Here is a 20,780-nt window from a genome sequence, read left to right on the forward strand (position 1 = left end):
TAATATCAACATTCCCAATGGGTTTGGAATGGGACGTGAGTGTGCTGAATCAAACTGTACCAGTTGTCCCTCAATGTATTGGGAATGAGGTGCAGTTACTGCTGTATCACAGCTAATCAACTATCCTCCAATGTATTGCAAATTGCATTAATTCTTCCTGCAATATTGGAAATGAATTGTGAGTTGCACTGCATTAACCTATTGTTCAAAATGTACTACGATTTGAACCAAACTGTATCAACTCTCCCCATGTATTTGTGATGTGATCTTTGTGGTGCTGAATCACAATGCATCAATTCTCAATTGCTCTCTAACTGGAATGACATCTGAGCTTGCAGAATGATGTCAACATTCAATGTTCAATGTCCAATATCCAATGTTCAGTCCCTGTACTGGCTGTGGTAGCTCATGGAGGCCTGCATCCTCACCTTGCTCCACACTTGCAGAGAGGTGCCCTTCAAGCTATGTATAACCAATTGTCTCTCCCTAATGGAGAGAGATATGCTAAAGGACCTTTGTGAACTATGGCTAATTACTAGTTCTGAATCAAACTAGCAACTCTCCTCCATGTACTGTGAATGAAATATAAATAGTGCTGAATTACACTGTTTCAACTCTCTCTGGTCATCAACACATTATTGATGGCAGGAGCTTGCTGTGTGCAGATTGGCTGCCACATTTCCTACATTGCAACCAATGAAGTGCTTTCTGCAGTTTGTAGTAAAGTGCTTGGGATATTCTCCAAGCATTATGGGGGCCGTATAAATGAAAGTTTTCCATTTTTTTTTGTATTGGAAATGAGATGTGGGGCAGGGTTTTAGTGGCCAAATGGAGCCGCAACTGAGCCAGATGTGTACTTTTCCACACCAGCCACCATGTTGGTCTCCTGATGCCATTCCCACTGTCAGCAACTTTGCTGAGAAAGAGGGAAGATGGGACCTGGAAACCAACCAGATTTGGAGCAGTGGCCAGCTAAACTCGTTAACGACTTTGTTGTCAGGTTATTAAGGACTGGTGTGCAATTTTTGTGAGAAAGCATGGGCTTTATTCTGGACCTGGGGCAGTCCTGTTAGAAGTAGGTGGCAACGCCATTCAATGTTTGGGCTCATAAAAGGGTGCACGGCTGAGAGGGGCACTCATCCATTGGCTTAGTCACCCTGTAAAACCTCTACAAGAAGTATGCATCATCTGTGACTAACTAAGGAAGTTAAGGATGGTGTCAAATTGAAAGAAAAGGCATATAATGCTGTGAAGATTACTGGTAGGCCAGAAGGTTGGGAAAGTTTTAGAAATCAGCAAGGAATAACCAAAAAAAAAGAGGCAGAAATTAGAATATGAGAGTAAATGAGCGAGCAATATAAAAACAGACAATAAGGTATTTTACAAGTATGTAAAAAGAACAGAGTGCCTAAAGCGAGCATTGGTCCCATGGAGGCTGAGACTGGAGAATTAATAATGAGAAACAAGGAAATGGCTGAAGCTTTGAACATGTATTTTAAATCTGTCTTCACGGTGAGGTGAGAGTAACTGCCCTTGACATCAGGGCAGCATTTGACTGAGTGTAGCATCAAGGAGGCCTAGCAAAACTGGAGTCAATGGGAATCAGGGAAACTGGAGTCATACCTAACTCAAAGGAAGATGCTTGTGGTTGTTGGAAGTCAATCATCTCAGTTCCAGGACATTACTGCAGGAGATCTACAGAGTAGTGCCCTTGCCTAACCATCTTCAGCTACTTCATCAATGACCTTCCTTCCATCATAAGGTCAGAAGTGGGATGTTCGCTGATGATTGCACAATGTTCAGCACCATTCGTGACTCCTCAGATACTGAAGCAGTCCATGTCCAAATGCAGCAAGACCTGGATAATATCCAGGCTTGGACTGACAAGTTGCAAGTAACATTCGCGCCACACAAGTGACAAGCAATGACCATCTCCAAGAACAGAGAATCTAAACATCATCCCTTGACATTCAATGGCATTACCATTGCTGAATTCCCCACTATCAACATCCTGGGGGTTACCATTGACTAGAACCTGAACTGGACTAGCCATATAAATACTATGGCTACAACAGCAGGTCAGAGGCCAGGAATCCTGCGGCAAGTAACTCACCTCTTGACTCCCCGAAGCCTTACACCATCTACAAGGCACAAGTCAGGAGTGTGATGGAATACTCTCCACTTGTCTGGATGAGTGCAGCTCCAACAATACTCAAGAAGCTTGACACCATCCAGGACAAAGCAGCTCGCTTAATTGGCACCACATCCACAAATATTCACTCCCTCCACCACTGACGCACAGTAGCAGCAGTGTGTACCATCTACAAGATGCACTGTAGAAGTTCACCAAGACTCCTTAGGCAGCACCTTCCAAACCCACGACTGTTACCATCTAGAAGGATAAGGGCAGCAGATAGATGGGAACACCACCACCTGGAAGTTCCCCTCCAAGCCACTCGCCATCCTGACTTGGAAATATATCGCTGTTCCTTCACTGTCGCTGGGTAAAAATCCTGGAACTCCCTCCCTAACAGCACTATGGGTGTACCTACACCACAGGGACTGCAGCAGTTCAAGAGGCAGCTCTCCACTACCTTCTCAAGGGCAATTAGGGATGACAATAAATGCTGGCCTAGCAGCGATGACCACATCCCGTAAACAAATCTAAAATTTACACTAAAAGCATCCCAAGAATAATAGAAAATCAAGGAGAAAAAATGAGGGAGGACCGTAAAAAAATTGTCACTGGAGAATAAGTGCTAGGAAAACTACTAGGACTAAAGGCTAACAAATCCTGGACTTGCCTGCATCCTAGTATCTTAAAAGAAGTGGCTGCAGAGATAGTGGATGCATTGGTTGTAATCTTTCAAAATTTCCTAGATTCTGGAAAGGTTCCAGCAGATTAGAAAACTACAAATGTAACACCTCTAATCAAGAAGGTGGGGAGACAGAAAGCAGGAAACTTTCGGCCAGTTAACCTACTACCTGTCATTGGAAAAAAGATAAAATCCATTATTAAGGAAGTAGTAGCAGGACATTGTATTATGGTTTAATAAATCAAGCAAAGTCAAAGTAGTTTTATGAAAGGGAAACTGTGGTTGACAAATTTATTAGAGTTCTTTAAAGGCAGGGTGGATAAAGGGGAACCAGTAGATGTAGTGTATTTGGATTTCCAAAAGGCATTGATAAGATGCCAAGTAAAAAGTTACTGCACAAGGTAAGAACTTACAGGGCAGAATTTTGCCCTTGATGGGTACGCTTCCTATGGGGAGGGATTCCCCAATTGTCACACGAGATGGGACATGTTAATAAAAAGCACAGAAACTTTATTAACCTTTTAAAAACGGACATGAAACCTTATCCCGCCAGTGGATGAGGTTTCATGTATTATCAGAAGCCCGCTGGGGCTCCTGGCCTGCCCACCAGACTTAAGGTTGGATGGGCAGGGTCTTTAATTAGGTTAACTACCCTGTCAATGGCCTCAATTGGCCATTGACAGGTCGACAGGCGGACAGCTGATTTCGCTGTCTGCCTGCCTTCCTGAATATTTAAATGGGGCGGGATGATGTCGGCTTCCCCCCGACATCATCCCGCGTTATTTTTGCGTCGGCGAGTGGGCCCTGCCCCCAACTCGCTGACGGAAAAATTCTGGCCACAGTGTTGGGGGTAATATGTATAGACTAACAGGAAACAGAACCGGGATAAATGCATAATTTTCAGGTTGGGAAACTGTAGCTGTGTGATGCCACAAGGATCAGTGCTGGGGCCTCAAATAATTAATGGCTTGCCAACAATATAAATATAGGTTGGTTGTGAGTGGGAAAAAAATTGGCAGATAAAGAATAATATGGTAAATGTGAGCTTGTACACTTTGGCAGGAAGAATAGAAAAGCAGAGTATTATTCAAATGGATACTGTAGAATACTGTGGTAGTGATCTGGGTGTCCTCGTGCATGAATCAAAAAAAGTCAGCATGCAGGTACAGCAAGTAATTAGGAAGGCAAATAGAATGATGGCCTTTATTGCACGGGATGGGGGAGTGTGGGTATCAAATTAGAGAAGTCTTGCTGCAACTGTACAGGGCATTTGTGAGACCACACCTAGAGTACTATGTACAATTTTGGTCTCCTTACGTAAGGAGGGATATATTTTCATTGAAAGCAGTTCAGAGAAGGTTTACTGGGTTGATTCCTGGGATGAAGGGATTGTATTATGAGGAAAGGCTGAGTGGGTTAGGCCGATGCTGGAATATAGAAGAACAAAAGGTGATCTTATTGAAACTTAGAAGATTGAGGTGGCTTGACAGGGTAAATGCTGAGAGGATTTTCCTTTTATGGAGGAATCTAGAACCTGTGCATGGTTTCAAAATAAGGGGTCTCCTATTTAAAATGGAGATGAGAAGAAATTTCTTCTTTCAAAGCATCATTAATCCTTGGAATTCTCTACACCAAAGAGCAATGGAGGTTGAAGGGAGTTGAGGATAATTAGGGGCAGGTAAAAACCGGGTCCCAACCATGCAGCTGCCTGACAGCAGGACATGCTCGACAATTTTACCATAGGCAGCCTCCTATTTGCAATTGTGGACGAGCTCTCCATGCTCTTTAACTTAATTCATTTTAAAATTCACAGGGTTGGAGGTGACCTTCGGGAAGGTCGTTGGGCCAAAATACTGGCAGCATTTTGCGATAAAACGGTCCTTAATAGAGCCTTTGATTATGGAAATTGGCTGCTTGCCTCCTTGGGGGCAGGAAACCTGTCCGCTTCTGGTCCCGCCATCCGTAAAATACACTGATGGCGGAACCACATTGGGGAGGCAATCCAACCTCTCCTCCCTGTGATTTTATCACACCCTGTGGCCCCCTTCACCCCTCCCGGGGGCCTGTAAAGTTCAGCCCATACTGAGTCACATCTTATGTCATATATTGGGCATGAGATGTGAATAATGCTGAATCAGAACACATCCATCCTCACTTCATGTATTGTGAATGAGGAGCGACACTGAATCAGAATGTATTGACTCTCATGTCATATATTGGGAATGAAAGGTGCTGAATCAGTGTATGTTGATACATTGCATCAACTCTCTTCTGATGCTTAATTAGAATGAATTCTCGATTGTAATGAATATAACTGTATCAACACTCTTACAAAAGCAAAATAGCTATGCATTCTGGAAATTTGAAAAAAAAACAAAGAATGCTGGAAATGCTCAGGAGTTCAGACAGCATTACTTGATAGAGAACAGATGTTTCAGATCAATAAGCATTCATAAGAACTGAAAAAGAATTGTAACAGGTTTTATGAAAGTACAGAACAGGGAAAGGGGGTTTGGGGGAGAACAAAATAAAAGGTCTATGTTAGGATGGAAAGTAGGAGAGGTTAAATGGCAAAAGGAATGATGGTGCAAAGCAAAATGAGATGGTAATGGGACAAGCAAAGAAACAAAAGATAGATCTGGAGGAGGCGTAAATGAGACAAAACAGAAGGATCACCAACAGCTATCATGCCCCCACCTAAGAAAATAGAGGCAGAGGTTATGATCAAAATTATTGAACTCAATGTTGAATTCAGAAGGCTGTGAAGTGCCTAATCAAAAGATGAGGTCCTCAAGCCTACATTGAGCTTCATTGTAATAATGTAGGAAGCTGAGGACTGAGAGGTCAGAGTGCGAGTGGGGTGGAGTATTAAATTGATAGGTGGCTGGGATCTCAGAGTCCTGTATACAGATTAACAGAGGTGTCCTGCAAAGTGGTTACCCAATCTTGTTTGGCATTCCCAATGTTAAGAAGACCACACTGTGAGGAGCGAATACAATGTACTAAATGAAAGAAATACAAGTCAATTGTTGTTTCATCTGGAAGGACTATGTGGGATCTTACCTAGGGAGAAGGAAGAGGTAAATGGGCAGATATTGCACTTCCTACACTTTGGTGATATTTCTGCCATTTACAACTCGACCAGCTCTGCCCCTAATCTCTCTGCTCTAAGGTGAACAAACCCAGCTTCTGCTATCTCTTCATATAACTGAAGTTCCTCACCCCAGAATCATCCTAGTTAACTTCCTCTGCAGCGTCTCTGAGATCTTAACGCTCTTGCTAAACTGTGATGCCCAAAACAGAGGAGGAAACTCAGTCACTAGGAGGGTTTAAAATTGATAAGGAGGAGATATTGGATAAGCTGCTGGTGCTTAAAGTTGATAAGGCACCAGGGTCGAATGAGATGCATCCAAGAATATTGAAGGAAGCGAGAGTGGAAATTACAGAGGCACTGACAATAATCTTTCAATGTTCCCTGGATTCTGGGAGGTGCCGGAGGACTGGAGAATTGCAAACGTTATGCCCTTGTTCAAAAAAGGCTGTGAAGTTCTGCCTTGCAGTTACAGACCAGTCAGTTTAACTTCGGCGGTGGGGAAACTTCTAGAAACAATTATTAGTCACATGGAAAAATGTGGAGTGATTCAGAAGAGTCAGCTTGGATTTGTTAAAGGAAAATCGTGTCTAACTAACTTGCTGGAATTTTTTGAAGAGGTAACAGATGGTTGATGAGAGCAAGACCATTGGTATGGTGTTCAATACAGTGCCATGTAACAGGCTTGTGAGGAACATTATGGAATAAAAGAGACAGTAGCAACATAGATACAAAATTGGCTGAGGGACGGGAAACAGAGAGTAATGGTTAATGGGTATTTTTCGGGCTGGAAGAAGGTTTGTAGTGGAGCTCCCCAGGGTATTGGGACCCTTGCTTTTCCTGATATTTATAAGTAATCTAGATCTTGGTGTTTAGGGAAAAATTTAAAAGTTTGCGGATGCCACAAAACTTGGGAGAATTGTAAACTGTGAGGAGGACAGTGTAGAACTTCAAAAGGACATTGACGCATTGGTGGTGTGGGCAGATAGGTGGCAGATAAAGTTCAATGCGGAGAAGTGTGAGGTGATACACTTCGGTACAAAGAACATGGAGAGACAGTATAAAATAAAGGGTGTGTAGGAGCAAAGAGACCTGCGTGTATATGTACATAATCATTAAAGGTGGCAGGACAGGTAGAGAGAGCTGTTTCTAAAGCATACAGTATCCTAGGCTTCATTAACAGGGAAATAGAGTACAAGAGCAGGGAGGTCATGATGAACTTATATAGGACACTGGTTAGACGTCAGCTGGAGTTTTGTGTACAGTTCCGGATGCCACACTATAGGAAGGATGTGAACACATTGGAGAACAGTATAAAATGGAGCGTGCTTATCCACAGAAGAAGTTTACGAGAATGGTTCCAGAGATGAGACACTTCAGTTATGAGGAAAGATTGGAGAAGTTGGGACTGTTTTCTTTGGAGAGGAGAAGGCTAAGAGGAGACTTGATAGAAGTTTTCAAAATCATGAGGGATCTGGACAGACTGGACAGGAAGAAACTGTTCCCACTCGTAAACAAATCGAGAACCAGAGGGCACAGTTTTAAAGTGTTTTGCAAAAGAAGCAAAGGTGAAGAAAAATTATTTCACACAGCAAGTAGTTAGGGTTTGGAATGCACTGCCTGGAAGTGTGGTGGGTGCAGGTTCAATTGAGACATTCAAGAGGGCATTGGGTGATTATTTAAATAGAAACAATGTGCTGGGTTACAGGGAAAAAGCAGGAGATTAGCACTAAGTTAAAATGCTCAGAGAGCTGGTGCAGACAATGATGGGCAGAATGGCCTCCTTCTGCAAATTAACAATTCTGTGATTCTCTAAAAATTGAACATAAGTCACTTTTCCATGCTGTTTTCCCTGAAGTGCTACATTTATCCTGATGGGACTTCACTGAATACCTATCTTCAGTCAGAAGGACATCCATTCTGCCTCCTACTCTTTAGCTAATTCTGTACTCGAATTACCATTGTTACATTTGTATAACATACTTCTATTTTTCGTATAAGTCGGTCATGCAGAACTTTATCAAAAGCCCTTTGAAAGTGGATAAGTACAATCCATTTTATACTCCACTATCTTTATCAACCCTCTTGGTTACTTTTTTAAAATTCTTTTGTGGATGTGAGCATCCTGGGAAAGGCCAGCATTTGTTATCCATCCCTAATTGTCCTTGAGAAGGTGGTAGTGAATTGCCTTCTTGAACTGTTGCAGTCCATCTGGTGTAGGTAGATGGTGGACAGGCATTGTGGAGTCAGGAAGTGAGATACTTATTGTAAATTCCTAGCCTCTGACCTGCTCCTGTAGCCATAGTATTTATATGGCTGGACCAGTTAAGTTTCTGCTCAATGGTAACCCCAGGATATTGGGGGATTCAGTGATAGTAATGCTATTGAACATCAAGGGGAGATGATTGATTCTCTTTTTTTGGAGATGGTCTTTGCCTGGCACTTGTGTGATATGAATGTTATTTGCCACTTACCAACCCAAGCCTGAATGTTATCCAAGTCTTGCTACATGTAGACAAGAACTGCTTCTGAAGAGTCGCAAATGGTGCTGAACATTGTGCAATCATCAGCGAACATCCTCATTCCTGACCTTATGATGGAGGGAAGGTCAATGATGAAGCAGCTGAAGATGGTTGGGCCTAGAACATCACCCTGAGGAGCTCCTGCAGCAATATCTTGCTGCTGAAATGATTGGTTTGCAACAGAGATTTTCCCCTAATTCCTATTGAGTTGAATTTCATTAGGATTTGTTGATGTCATGCTCTGTCAAATTCCACCTTGATATCAAGGATTGTCGCTTTCACTTCACATCTGGAATTCAGCTCTTTGTTCCATATTTGGTCCAAGGCTGGAATGAGGTCTGGAGCTAAGCGCCTCTGGCAGAACCCAGGCTAAGCAGGATATTGCTGAGTAATGCTGATTGATGGCACTCTTGATGACACCTTCCATGACTTTACTGATGATTGATGTCTGATGGGGCTGCAATTGGCCGGATTGAATTTGTCCTGCTTTTTGTGTCACGTGGATGCCAATGGTGTAGCTATACTGGAACAACTTAGCTAGGGGTGCAGCTATTCTGGAAGACAAGTGCTCACTAGTACTACAGCTGGGATGTTGCCAGGAACCATAGCATTTGCTGTATACAGTACCTTCAGCCGTTTCTTGATATCACATGAATCGAATCAGCTGAAGACTGGCATCTATGATGCTGTGGAACTCTGGAGGAGGCCGAGATGGATCATCCACTCAGCGTTTCCAACTGAAGATGGTTGCAAATGCTTAGCCTTGTCTTTTTCATTGATGTACTGGGCTGTTCCATCATTGAGGATGGGGGTGTTTGTGGAGCCTCCTCCTCTAATTGGTTGTTTAATTCTCCACCATTCACGACTGGATATGGCTGGACTGCAGAGCTTAGATCTGATCCTTTGGTAGTGGGATTATTTAGCTGTTGGAGGAAGATTTAATTGTAGCTTTCAAAAGAGAATTGGCTAATTACTCGAAGAGAAAATATTTTCAGTGCTACTGAGACAAGGCTGGGGAGTGGGACCAGAAGAGTTGCTCTTGCAGAGAGCTGGCACAGACACGATGGCCCGAATTGTCTCCTTCTATGCTGAAACCATTTTATGATTCTATGATTCTCTGTTTGTCTCAACTAATTTTCGCAGCTTTAATAGGGCTATAGAAAAGTTACGGTGCAGAAAGAGGCCATTCAGCCTACCATGTCTATGCAGGCCAAAAAAGAGAGAAAAGAGAAACTAGCCATTCATATTAATTCCACTTTCCAGTACTTGGTCCATAGCCTTGCAGGTTACGGTACTGCTGCTGTAGATCCAGGTACCTTTTAAATAAGTTGAGCATTTCGGCCTCAACCGCCAACTTAGGCAGTGAATTCTAGACACCCACCACCTTCTGGGTGAAAAAACACTTCCTCATGTCCCCTCTAATCCTTCTACCAATCACCTTAAATCTATGCCCCCTGGTATTTGATCCCTCAGCTAGGGGAAACAGGTATTTCCTATCTACCCTATCTAGGCCCTTCATAATTTTGTACATCTCAATTTGGTCACCTCTTAGCCTCCTCTATTCTAAGGAAAACAATCTTAGCCTATCCAATCTTTCCTCATAGCTGCAATTTTCAAGCCCTGGCAACAATCTTGTAAATCTCCTCCGCATTCTCTCCAGAGCAATTATGTCCTTCCTGTAATGTGGTGACCAGAACTATACACAAATTCCGGCTGTGGCCTAACCAGCATATTATACAGTTCCAGCATTACCTCCCTGCATTTTTATTCTATGCCACATCCAATAAAGGAAATTATTCCATATGCTTTCTTTACAACCTTATCCACCTGTCCTGCCACCTTCAGGGACCTGTGGACATGCACTCCAAGGTCTCTCACTTCCTCAGCCCCTCTCACTATCCTTCTGTTTCTTATGTATTCTCTAGCTTTGCTTGTCCTCCCCAAATGCATTACCTCACACTTTTCCAGACTGAAATCCATTTGCCACTTTTCTGCCCACTCAACCATTGATATCATTCTGGAGACAACAGCTATCCTCTTCACTATCAACCACACAGCCAATTTTCGTGTCATCTGCAAATTTCCCAATCATGCCTCCCATATTTAAGTCCAACTCATTAATATGTATGTCAAACAGCAAGGGCCCCAACACTGAGCCCTGTGGAATGCCACTGGAAACCACTTTCCATTCGCAAAAGCATCTAGCAATCATTACCCTTTGTTTCCTGTCATTGAGCCAATTTTGAATCCACCTTTCCCTGTATCCCATGGGATCTCACTTTCCTGACCAGTCTGCCATGTGGGACCCTATCAAATGCCTTACTGAAATCCATGTAGACAATATCACTGCACTACCCTCATCAATCCTCCTTGTTACTTCCTCAAAAAATTTGATTAGGTTAGTAAGACACGATCCTCCCCTAACAAAACCATGCTGACTATCCCTGATCAATTCATGCCTTTCAAAATGACAGTTTATTCCGTCTCTCAGAATTGTTTCCAATAATTTGCCCACCACCGAAGTCAGTCTGACCAGCCTATAATTTTCTGACCTATCCCTCACACCCTTTCTAAATAATGGTACAACATTCGCAGACCTCCAATCCTCTGGCACCTCACCTGTAACTAGTGGGGATTGGAAAATAATTGTCAGAACATCCGCTATTCCCTCTCTGGCTTCCTATAACAGCCTGGGATACAATCCATCCGGCCCTGATGATTTATCCACCTATAAGGAAATCAGTCCTTCCAATGCTTCCTTTCTCACTGTGCTTATTGTATTCTAAAATTTCACACTCCACCTCTTTAATTAAAATGTCTGCATCATCCCTCTCCTTAGTGAAGACAGAGACAAAGTACTGACTGAGAACCCTGCCCATATCTTCTGCATCAACGCACAAGTTATCATGTACATCTCTGAACGGCCCTATCCTTTCTTTAGTTATTATCTTGTTCTTAATGTACTGGTAAAACATCTTTGGGTTTTCTTTGACTTTACCTGCCAATATATTTACATATCCTCTCTTTGCTTTCCTAATTTCCTTTTTTACTTCAGCCCTGTACTTTCTATACTCCTCTAGGCTTTCTACAGGATTAAACTTTTTTGTGACTGTCATAAGCTTTCTTTTTCTGCTTTATCTTATCTTGTATGCCTCTAGATAACCAGGGGTCTCTAGATTTGGCAGTACCGCCCTTTTTTTTGTGGAGACATGTGCCCGTTTTGATACCTCTCACTGATTTGACACAATTTTTCCTTCTAATAGCTGTATCCAGTCCACTTTTGCCAGTTCACCTCCCAGCTTTGTAAGAGGTTGTCTTCCCTCAATTTAGAACTTTTACTTCTGTTCTATCTTTGTCCTTTTCCATAATGACGCTAAATCCAACTATATTAGAGGTTGGAGAAAACTCGGATTGTTCTCACTAGAGCGACGGAGATTGAGGGGCGACTTGATAGAAGTTTACAAAATTATGAGTGGCATGGAGAGGGTAGATAGTCAGAAGCTTTTTCCCAGGGTGGAAGAGTCAATTACTAGAGGACATAGATTTAAGGTGAGAGGAGAAAACAATAGAGGAGATGTGTGGGGCAAGTTTTTTACGCAGAGGGTAGTGAGTGTCTGGAATTCGCTGCCAGAGGAGGTGGTGGAAGCAGGTACGTAGTGGTGTTTAAGAGGCAGCTTGACAAATACATGAATAGGATGGGAATAGAGGGATACGGACCCCGGAAGTGCAAAATGTTTTAGTTTGACGGGCAATATGATCGGCGCAGGCTTGGAGGGCCGAAGGGCCTGTTCCTGTGCTGTACTTTTCTTTGTTCTTTGTTCTATTATGGTCACTATCTCCAAAATGGTCCCTCACTGCTACATCATCCACTTGCCCAGCTTCATTTCCAAAGACTAAATCTGGAACTGCACCCCCTCTCGTTGGGCTTGTTACGTGCTGACTAAAAAAGTTTTCTTGACTGCCGCTCAAAAATTTTGTGCTCTCTGTGCCCTTCACACTGTTCATATCCCAACTGAATTTAGGGTAGTTGAAGTCCCCAACTATTACTGTCCTATTGTTGTTGTGCTCAGAAATCTGTCTATATATTTGCTTTTCTATCTCCCTCTCACAATTTGGGCATCTATAGTACACTCCTAGCAGTGTGGCTGCCCCATTTTTATTTCTGAGCTCAACCCATATGGCCTCATTTGATGCTTCATTTAGTATATCATCCCTCCTCATAGCTGTAATTGATTCTTTAACCAATAATGCTACACCCCCACTTTTGTTATCTCTATCCTGTCGGAAAACTCTATATCCAGGATGCTGAGCTGCCATTTTTGTCCCTCTTTAAGCCAAGTTTCCATTATATCGATGATATCATGCTGCATGTGTCAATCTGTGTCCTCAGCCCATTGGCTTAATTTGCTATACTCCTTGCATTTACATATATACCTTTTAACACTGTCAAATTCCTGTGCTATACACTTTTTAACCTGCATTCTGCCTTTCAGAGCCACTCACTAATTCTCCATCTCCTGTCCCCTGCTCTGGATTTGCCTTCAGGTTCCCATGCCCCTGTCAATCTAGTTTAAACCACCACTTCCCTCTTCACCGACACCCCCCCCCCCCCCCACCAACCCCTCCATCCCCCCCCTCCCCCCTTTGCACTAGCAAATCTCCCTGCGGGATCTGGTTTAAATATTGGAATGAAATTCGTCCTAGCCCTGTTCAGGTGTAGACCATCCAGCTTGTACAGATCCCATCTTCCCCAGAACCAGTCCCAATACCATCCTGGACTCACATCAACGGCCACAGGAACACCTGTCTGTTTCCCTACTAACAAATCCCCTATCACTACTGCTCTTCCTTTCTTCCTCCTCCCCTGTACAGCAGAGTCACCTGTGGTGCCACAAACGTAGCTCTGATTGCACTTCTCTGAGGAATCATTAGTATTCAAAATGGAACACCGACTGGCGAGCGGAACCCTTAGTGCAGGGGATTCTCACCAATCTGGCCTGGGAAGTGGTGGCAGCAGCGGTCAGCACCAATGAGGTCAGCCACCTGGTGCAGGAAGAGGATGAATGGTCTCATCTGTTCCGCAGGGTTAAGTCAACCACCTCATCACTCTCAACTCTCACACTCACAAACACATCACACATCCACAGGGATCTCTCACCTCAATGGACAACACCACTAACTCTCACACACACCCTCACATCTCCATCAGGCTCATATCCTCTGGAGCTTGTGTCCTCATCTCATCCATGGCTCCGCTCACCACACAAACATTCCATGCAGGGCCATGCATCCTGCTCACACTCTCTCCATCTGTTTTCATTGCAGGAGAAGGTGGCTCACAACAGGAGGGAGAGGTCCCAGACCGGGGGGGGGGGTGTGGTGGAGTGGCCGACATTAGGCCCCTCACTCATTTTGAGGAGTGTGCCATCACACTAACCGGTGAGGGCGTTGACCCTGCCTGCAGTGACAGTGAGGTCGGTGGCGAACACCAACATGAGGATCCTGCACAGATCATCCCTCTCTCAATGCAACTGTGAGTGCTCTCTCTCCTGGTTTTTACTCTGCTGACGTGCACTTTTGTTCTTCTTCTTTTCTTCTCTGCTATGTTGCCAACACCCTCAGTCAGCCAGGCCCTCAGCTCCATTTACGTCCTCACCTCCAGCCAAGAGGAAACCTCCTCCATTGAAGAGCTGGAAATGATCAGCCTGGAAGATCCATCACAGTGCTTATCCACACCCTCCACCAGCACAGAGACACACACCCCAGTGGGATTTAGACTTAGAGCAGGCTCGGGTTCACAATCTGGTTGTCACCGCACAGAGACATGTCCACAGCATGAGGAGGCAAGTTCAGCCGAGCTCCCCGGCACTCGGAAGGCTGCTAGGGAAGACTGTGAGGTCCGAGTCAGATTTGTCAGAGTCTGGATTTAGCCTTCCAGCTCATCCTGGAGAGTCGGCAGAGGACTGGGGAACATCACGTAGAGTTGTTGGAAGCCCTCAACAGAGTGGCTTACAAGTTGGAGGAGTGCATCCGCCTGCTGTCTGATGAAGTGGTGTCCTCATGTGCACGCATGAAGGTCTCCATGGGAAGGATGGTGGACACCATGGAGACCCTGTTCCAGAAGAACGCAGAGATGCGTGCAAACCTGCGCTCCATTGCGGTAGCCATGGGTGAGTTCCTGAAGTGGCAATGTGAGAGGAAACAGGGCAACTCAACGTTCCTCCAGGTGATCCTTCCTCTCAAGGAGTCAGGCTGGGGCCCTTGGGCACCAAAAGGGAGGAGGAGCAGCAGCTGGACAGAGGCTGGAATTTCAGAGGCTGTCCACTCCCTCAGAGTCTCCTTTGCCTGTGACTCCCTCAACCTCATCTCTGTCACTGCAGAGGGAGCAGCTGGCCCACAGCAGGACAGCCAAAACAAGCCAGGGCCCTCAAGGCCTTGGCTCTCCAGAGGACGCATGCCGAAGTCATCAGAGGCAACAGGGCCAACCATTGCACAGGCTGTCTGCACCCCTCCTGCGGATGTCAGGGCAGCACCTAGAAGAAGTGATAGGCCTAGAAAACTTAAAAAATCCTGATCACAAGTGGGTGCTCAGGTGAACACATTTTGTCACTTTATAACCTGAAAATGTATTCACTTTCACTGAATGTGTAATGTTTCAGCTTCATTTACAGGCTTCACGAGTCCCTCCCCCCACCCACCCTGTCGCAGCCGGACCATGAGTAATTCTGGAGGGGTAAGTGTGTGTGAGGCAGGGCCTTTCAGAGCCTCGTACAAGCACTCTCCCATGCACATGGAGCCTTCATCCATTACACTCCTCTCACTGTCCTGAGCATTTTCAATGCTGCTGGCTGGGGTTCTCTTTCAGTTGTCCATCTGAGCTGACCTGCATCTCCACCCACCCAATGATCACTCTCCCATGCAGCACCTGTGCCCGTCCAACATGCTCACCTTTGATTTGAAAAACATAGTGGTACTCAAGTTTCTCATTAGCTGCCCTGAAAGAAAAAGAAAAGAGCAAGAAATAAACCTAAAACAAAACCAGAATTACCTGGAAAAACTCAGCAGGTCTGGCAGCATCGGCGGAGAAGAAAAGAGTTGACATTTTGAGTCCTCATGACCCTTCAGCAGAACTGAGTAAAGTTAGGAGAGGGGTGAAATATAAGCTGGTTTAAGGTTGGGGGTTGTGGGGGGGTGGGTGGGGGGGGAAGAGAAGTTGGGAGGGGGGTGTGGTTGTAGGGACAAGCAAGCAGTGATAGGAGCAAATAATCAAAGGATGTCACAGACAAAGGAACAAAGACGTGTAAAAGGTGGTGATATTATCTAAGAGAATGTGCTAATTAAGAATGGATGGCAGGACACTCAAGGTACAGCTCTAGTGGGGGTGGGGTGGAAAGACTGACAGGGCATTACAGGTATAGATTTAAAAATAATGGAAATAGGTGGGAAAAGAAAAATCTATATAAATTATTGGAAAAAACAAAAGGGAGGGGGAAGAAACAGAAAGGGGGTGGGAATGAGGGAGAGAGTTCAAGATCTAAAGTTGTTGAATTCAATATTCAGTCCGGAAGGCTGTAAAGTGCCTAGTCAGAAGATGGGGTGCTGTTCCTCCAGTTTGCGTTGGGCTTCACTGGAACAATGCAGCAAGCCAAGGACAGACATGTGAGCAAGAGAGCAGGGTGGAGTGTTAAAACGGCAAGCGACAGGGAGGTTTGGGTCTTTCTTGCGAACAGACCGCAGGTGTTCTGCAAAGTGGTCGCCCAGTTTGCGTTTGGTCTCTCCAATGTAGAGGAGACCGCATTGGGAGCAACGAATGCAGTAGACTAAGTTAGGGGAAATGCAAGTGAAATGCTGCTTCACTTGAAAGGAGTGTTTGGGCCCTTGGACGGTGAAGAGAGAGGAAGTGAATGGGCAGCTGTTGCATCTTCTGCGTGGGCATGGGGAGGTGCCATAGGTGGGGGTTGAGGAGTAGGGGGTGATGGAGGAGTGGGCCAGGGTGTCCTGGAGGGAACGATCCCTACGGAATGCTGCCGGGGTGGGTGAAGGGAAGATGTGGAAAACCTCGGTTAAGGAAGAAGGAGGACATGTCAGAGGAACTGTTTTTGAAGGTAGCATCATCAGAACAGATGCGACGGAGGCAAAGGAACTGAGAGAATGGGATGGAGTCCTTACAGGAAGCGGGGTGTGAGGAGCTGTAGTCGAGGTAGCTGTGGGAGCCGGTAGGCTTGTAATGAATATTGGTGGACAGTCTATCACCAGAAATTGAGACAGAGAGGTCAAGGAAGGGAAGGGAAGTGTCAGAGATGGATCATGTGAAAATGATGGAGGGGTGGAAATTGGAAGCAAAATTAAATAAATTTTTCCAGATCCAGACGAGAGCATGAAGCAGCACCGAAGCAATCATCGATGTACCGCAGAAAGAGTTGTGGCAGGAGGCCAGAGTAGGACTGGAACAAGGAATGTTCCACATACCCCATAAAGAGACAGGCATAGCTGGGGCCCATGCGGGTACCCATAGCCACACCTTTTATTTGGAGGAAGTGAGAGGAGTTAAAGGAGAAATTATTCAGTGTGAGAACAAGTTCAGCCAGACGGAGGAGAGTAGTGGTGGATGGGGATTGTTCGGGCCTCTGTTCAAGGAAGAAGCTAAGGGCCCTCAGACCATCCTGGTGTAGAGGGATTGGACGTCCATGGTGAAGAGGAAGTGGTTGGGGCCAGGGAACTGGAAATTGTTGATGTGACGTAAGATGTCAGAGGAATCACGGATGTAGGTGGGAAGGGACTGGACCAGGGGAGAGAGAATGGAGTCAAGATAGCAAGAAATGAGTTCCGTGGGGCAGGAACAGGCTGACACGATCGGTCTGTCGGGACAGTTCTGTTTGTGGATTTTGGGTAGGAGGTAGAAGCGGGCCGTCCGAGGTTGGGTGACTACCAGGTTGGAAGCTGTGGGAGGAAGATCTCCAGAGGAGATGAGGTCAGTGACAGTCCTGGAAACAATGGCTTGATGTTCAGTGGTGGGGTCAGGGTCCAGGGAGAGGTAGGAGGAAGTGTCTGCGAGTTGACGCTCAGCTTCCGCGAGGTAGAGGTCAGTGCGCCAGACAACAACAGCACCACCCTTGTCAGCGGGTTTGATTACAATGTTGGGGTTGGACCTGAGAGAATGGAGTGCAGTAAATTCAGAGAGAGACAGATTAGAATGGGTGAGAGGAGCAGAGAAATTGAGACGACTAATGTCACGCCGACAGTTCTCAATGAAAAGATCAAGAGAAGGTAAGAATCCAGAGGGAGGGGTCCAGGTGGAGGGAGAATATTGGAGGTGGGTAAAAGGATCCGTTGAATGGGGAGAGGACTCCTGCCCAAAGAAGTGAGCACGGAGATGAAGACGGGGGAAGAAGAGTTCATCATCATGCCGAGCCCGAAATTCATTGAGATGAGGGCATAAGGGTACGAAACTAAATCCTTTGCTGAGCACTGAACGTTCAGCATCGGAGAGGGGAAGGTCAGGGGGTATAGTGAATACGCGGCTGGGGCTGGGATTGGAAGATGGGGTGGGGACGGAGGGACAAGCAGGGGTGGAGGGTCCTAGATGGGTGTTGGTGTCGATGAGTTGTTGGAGCTTGCGTTCCTTAGCACTTGAGAGAAAGTGAAAAAATTTCTTGTTGAGGTGTCGGATGAGACGAAGAATAAAATGAAACTGGGGGCACGCGCAATTTTGAAAAAGGGTGCGGCGGTGCTGCTGGAGGGAGAGGTCGAGTGTGTTCATATGGCGGCGCATGGCACTAAGTGTGGATCTCAGAATGCGACGAAATAAACCTCCCTCCTTTACTCACCGAAATCCCTTACCAAACTCTCAGTAATTCCCACTCTGTACCAGTTAGCACTGAAACAGACTACCTGGTCATTTTGTCAGTGTTGTTTGTGGGACTTTGTGCATATTGGCTGCCATGCATCGAACATTACAACAGTGCACGTCATTAGTTGTGAAGCACATAAGACGTCCTGAGATTGTGAAAGACACTATATAAATTCAAGATTATTCTTTTTCTATTTATAATATATACAAAAAGCCCTGTGTAGTTCAATATAAAATTGCACCTTGTGTACATGCTCTGCATTATAATTCATGCACTGTCACTTCAGTATGGTCCTCGCAATATTCCAATTTACAGTCTGTACCCATACAGTGTGAATTTCCAAACAAGACCCTCTGTTAATCTGATTCCAGTATTTTCCACAAACCTTGTATCTATTTATGTATTATATTAATAACAAATATACATAGGTATGTGTTTAATGGTGAGTTGTGACCTTTGATTTGTTGTTAAGGTTGCAAAGAGGTTACATACGAACATATGAATTAGGAGCAGGAGTAGGCCACTCAGCCTATCAAACCTGCTCCACCATTCAATACAATCATGGCTGATCTGATTGTAACCTTAACTCCACATTCCACCTACCCCTGATAACCTTTTATCCCCTTGCTTATCAAGAATCTATCTAGCCCTGCCTTAAAAATATTCAAAGAATGCTTCCATCGCCTTTTTTGGAAGACAGTTCCAAAGACTCATGACCCTCTGAGAAAAAAACTTCTCCTTATCTCTGTCCTAAATGGGTGATCCCTTATTTTTAAACAGTGACCCCTGTTCTAGATTCTCCCACAAGAGGAAACATCCTTTCCACATTCACGCTGTTAAGACCCCTTATATGTTTTGATCAAGTTGCCTCTTACTGTTCTAAACTCCAGCAGATACAAGCCTAGCCTGTTTAACCTTTTCTCATAAGACAACCCGCCCATTCCAGGTATTAGTCTAGTAAACCTTCTCTCAACTGCTTGCAACACATTTACATCCTTCTTTAATAAGGAGACCAATGCTGTACACAATACTCCAGAGTACTCCACAGTAATCCAGTCTTACCAATGTACTGTATAACTGAAGTATAACCTCCCTTCTTTTGTATTCAATTCTGCTCACAATAAATGGTAACATTCCATTAGCTTTCCTAATTTCTTGTGTACCTGCATACTAGCCTTTTGCAATTCATGCATTAGGATACCCATATTTCTCTGCATCTCAGTGTTCTGCAATCTCTCACCTTTTAAATAATATGCTTTTTTATTCTTCCTGCCAAAATGCAAAATTCCACATTTTCCCACATTATACTCCATTTGCCAGACTTTTGCCCTCTCACTTAACCTATCTATATCCCTCTGTAGACTCCTCATATCCTCTTCACAGCTTACTTTTCTACCAATCTTTATGTCATCAGCAAATTTAGCAACCATACCTCTGTCCCTTCATCCAAGTCATTTATATAAATTGTAAAATTTGAGGCCCCAGCACTGATCCCTGTGGCACACCACTCATTACATCTTGCCAACCAGTTGCTAGCCAATCTTCTATCCATGCTAATATGTTACCCTCTACACCATAAGCTTTAACTTTCCTCAATAACCTTATCAAATGCCTCTGGAAATCCAAGTACAGCACATCCACTGGTTCCCTCTTATCCACAGCATATGTTACTTCCTCAAAGAGCTCCAATAAGTTAGTTAAAAATGATTCCCTTTCACAAAACCATGTTGACTCTGCCTGATTACCTTGAATTTATCTAAGAGCCCTGTTATAACATTGTTAATAATAGTTTCTAACATTTTACCTATGTCAGATGTTAAACTTTATTCCTTCTGATACTTACTATTCTTCTCTCTTACCTGCCAATCCATCTCTATTTGTTTAGCAGACACTGAGTTATATGTAAATACTCCTGTGATTTTTGTTGACAATTGTAGTAATTTAATATATTTTATATTTGTGTCATTTTGTAGATTGTGCCACTAGGGTCTCAGTGGAAACTCCCAGTTTACAATCTGGAATCGCCTTGTATCAAGATCTGAAATCAATAAGAAATGCAGCTCCTCAACTGTCTACATGTTTTCGGTATAGTTCAGCATGTATTGCTGTCATTTTGCAGCTACATTAAATAAACTAACTGAACCCTTTACATACTGTGACATAATTATTCTTGTTTATCAGGATTTCTTTTGTTATATAGTCAAAGGTAACTTTCCCTTCTCGTCCTTTTGACCTGTCTGCGGCCTTTGACATGGCTGACATACCATTCTCCCCCACCGCCTCGCCACTGCTGTGGATGGGACTGCTCTCACCTAGTTCCATTCTTATCAATCTAACTGTTGCCAGGGAATCACATGCAGTGGTTTCTCTTCTCCTTCCTGCATTGTTACCTCTGGTACCTCCCAAGGATCTATCCTTGGCCCCCCTTTTCTCATCTATATGTTGCCTCTCAACATCATCCGAAAGCACATCATTAGTTTTTACATGTATGTTGGCAACA

At 44.4% G+C, this 20,780-nt stretch overlaps 1 protein-coding gene across 1 annotated transcript in view; it reads left to right on the forward strand.

The window, feature by feature from the left end:
* Nucleotides 1–20,428, forward strand: part of sytl3 (synaptotagmin-like 3) — a 189,375-nt gene extending 168,947 nt beyond the window's left edge. The window contains exon 14 of the mRNA XM_078556832.1: nt 20,254–20,428. Coding sequence (XP_078412958.1) covers nt 20,254–20,322 — 69 coding nt within the window. The 3' untranslated portion in view covers nt 20,323–20,428. The remainder of the gene's footprint in view (nt 1–20,253) is intronic.
* The last annotated feature ends 352 nt before the right edge of the window (nt 20,429–20,780 follow it).

Source organism: Cetorhinus maximus, chromosome 14 (genome assembly GCF_964194155.1).
Source record: "Cetorhinus maximus chromosome 14, sCetMax3.hap1.1, whole genome shotgun sequence".
In the NCBI taxonomy this organism is placed as follows: domain Eukaryota; kingdom Metazoa; phylum Chordata; class Chondrichthyes; order Lamniformes; family Cetorhinidae; genus Cetorhinus; species Cetorhinus maximus.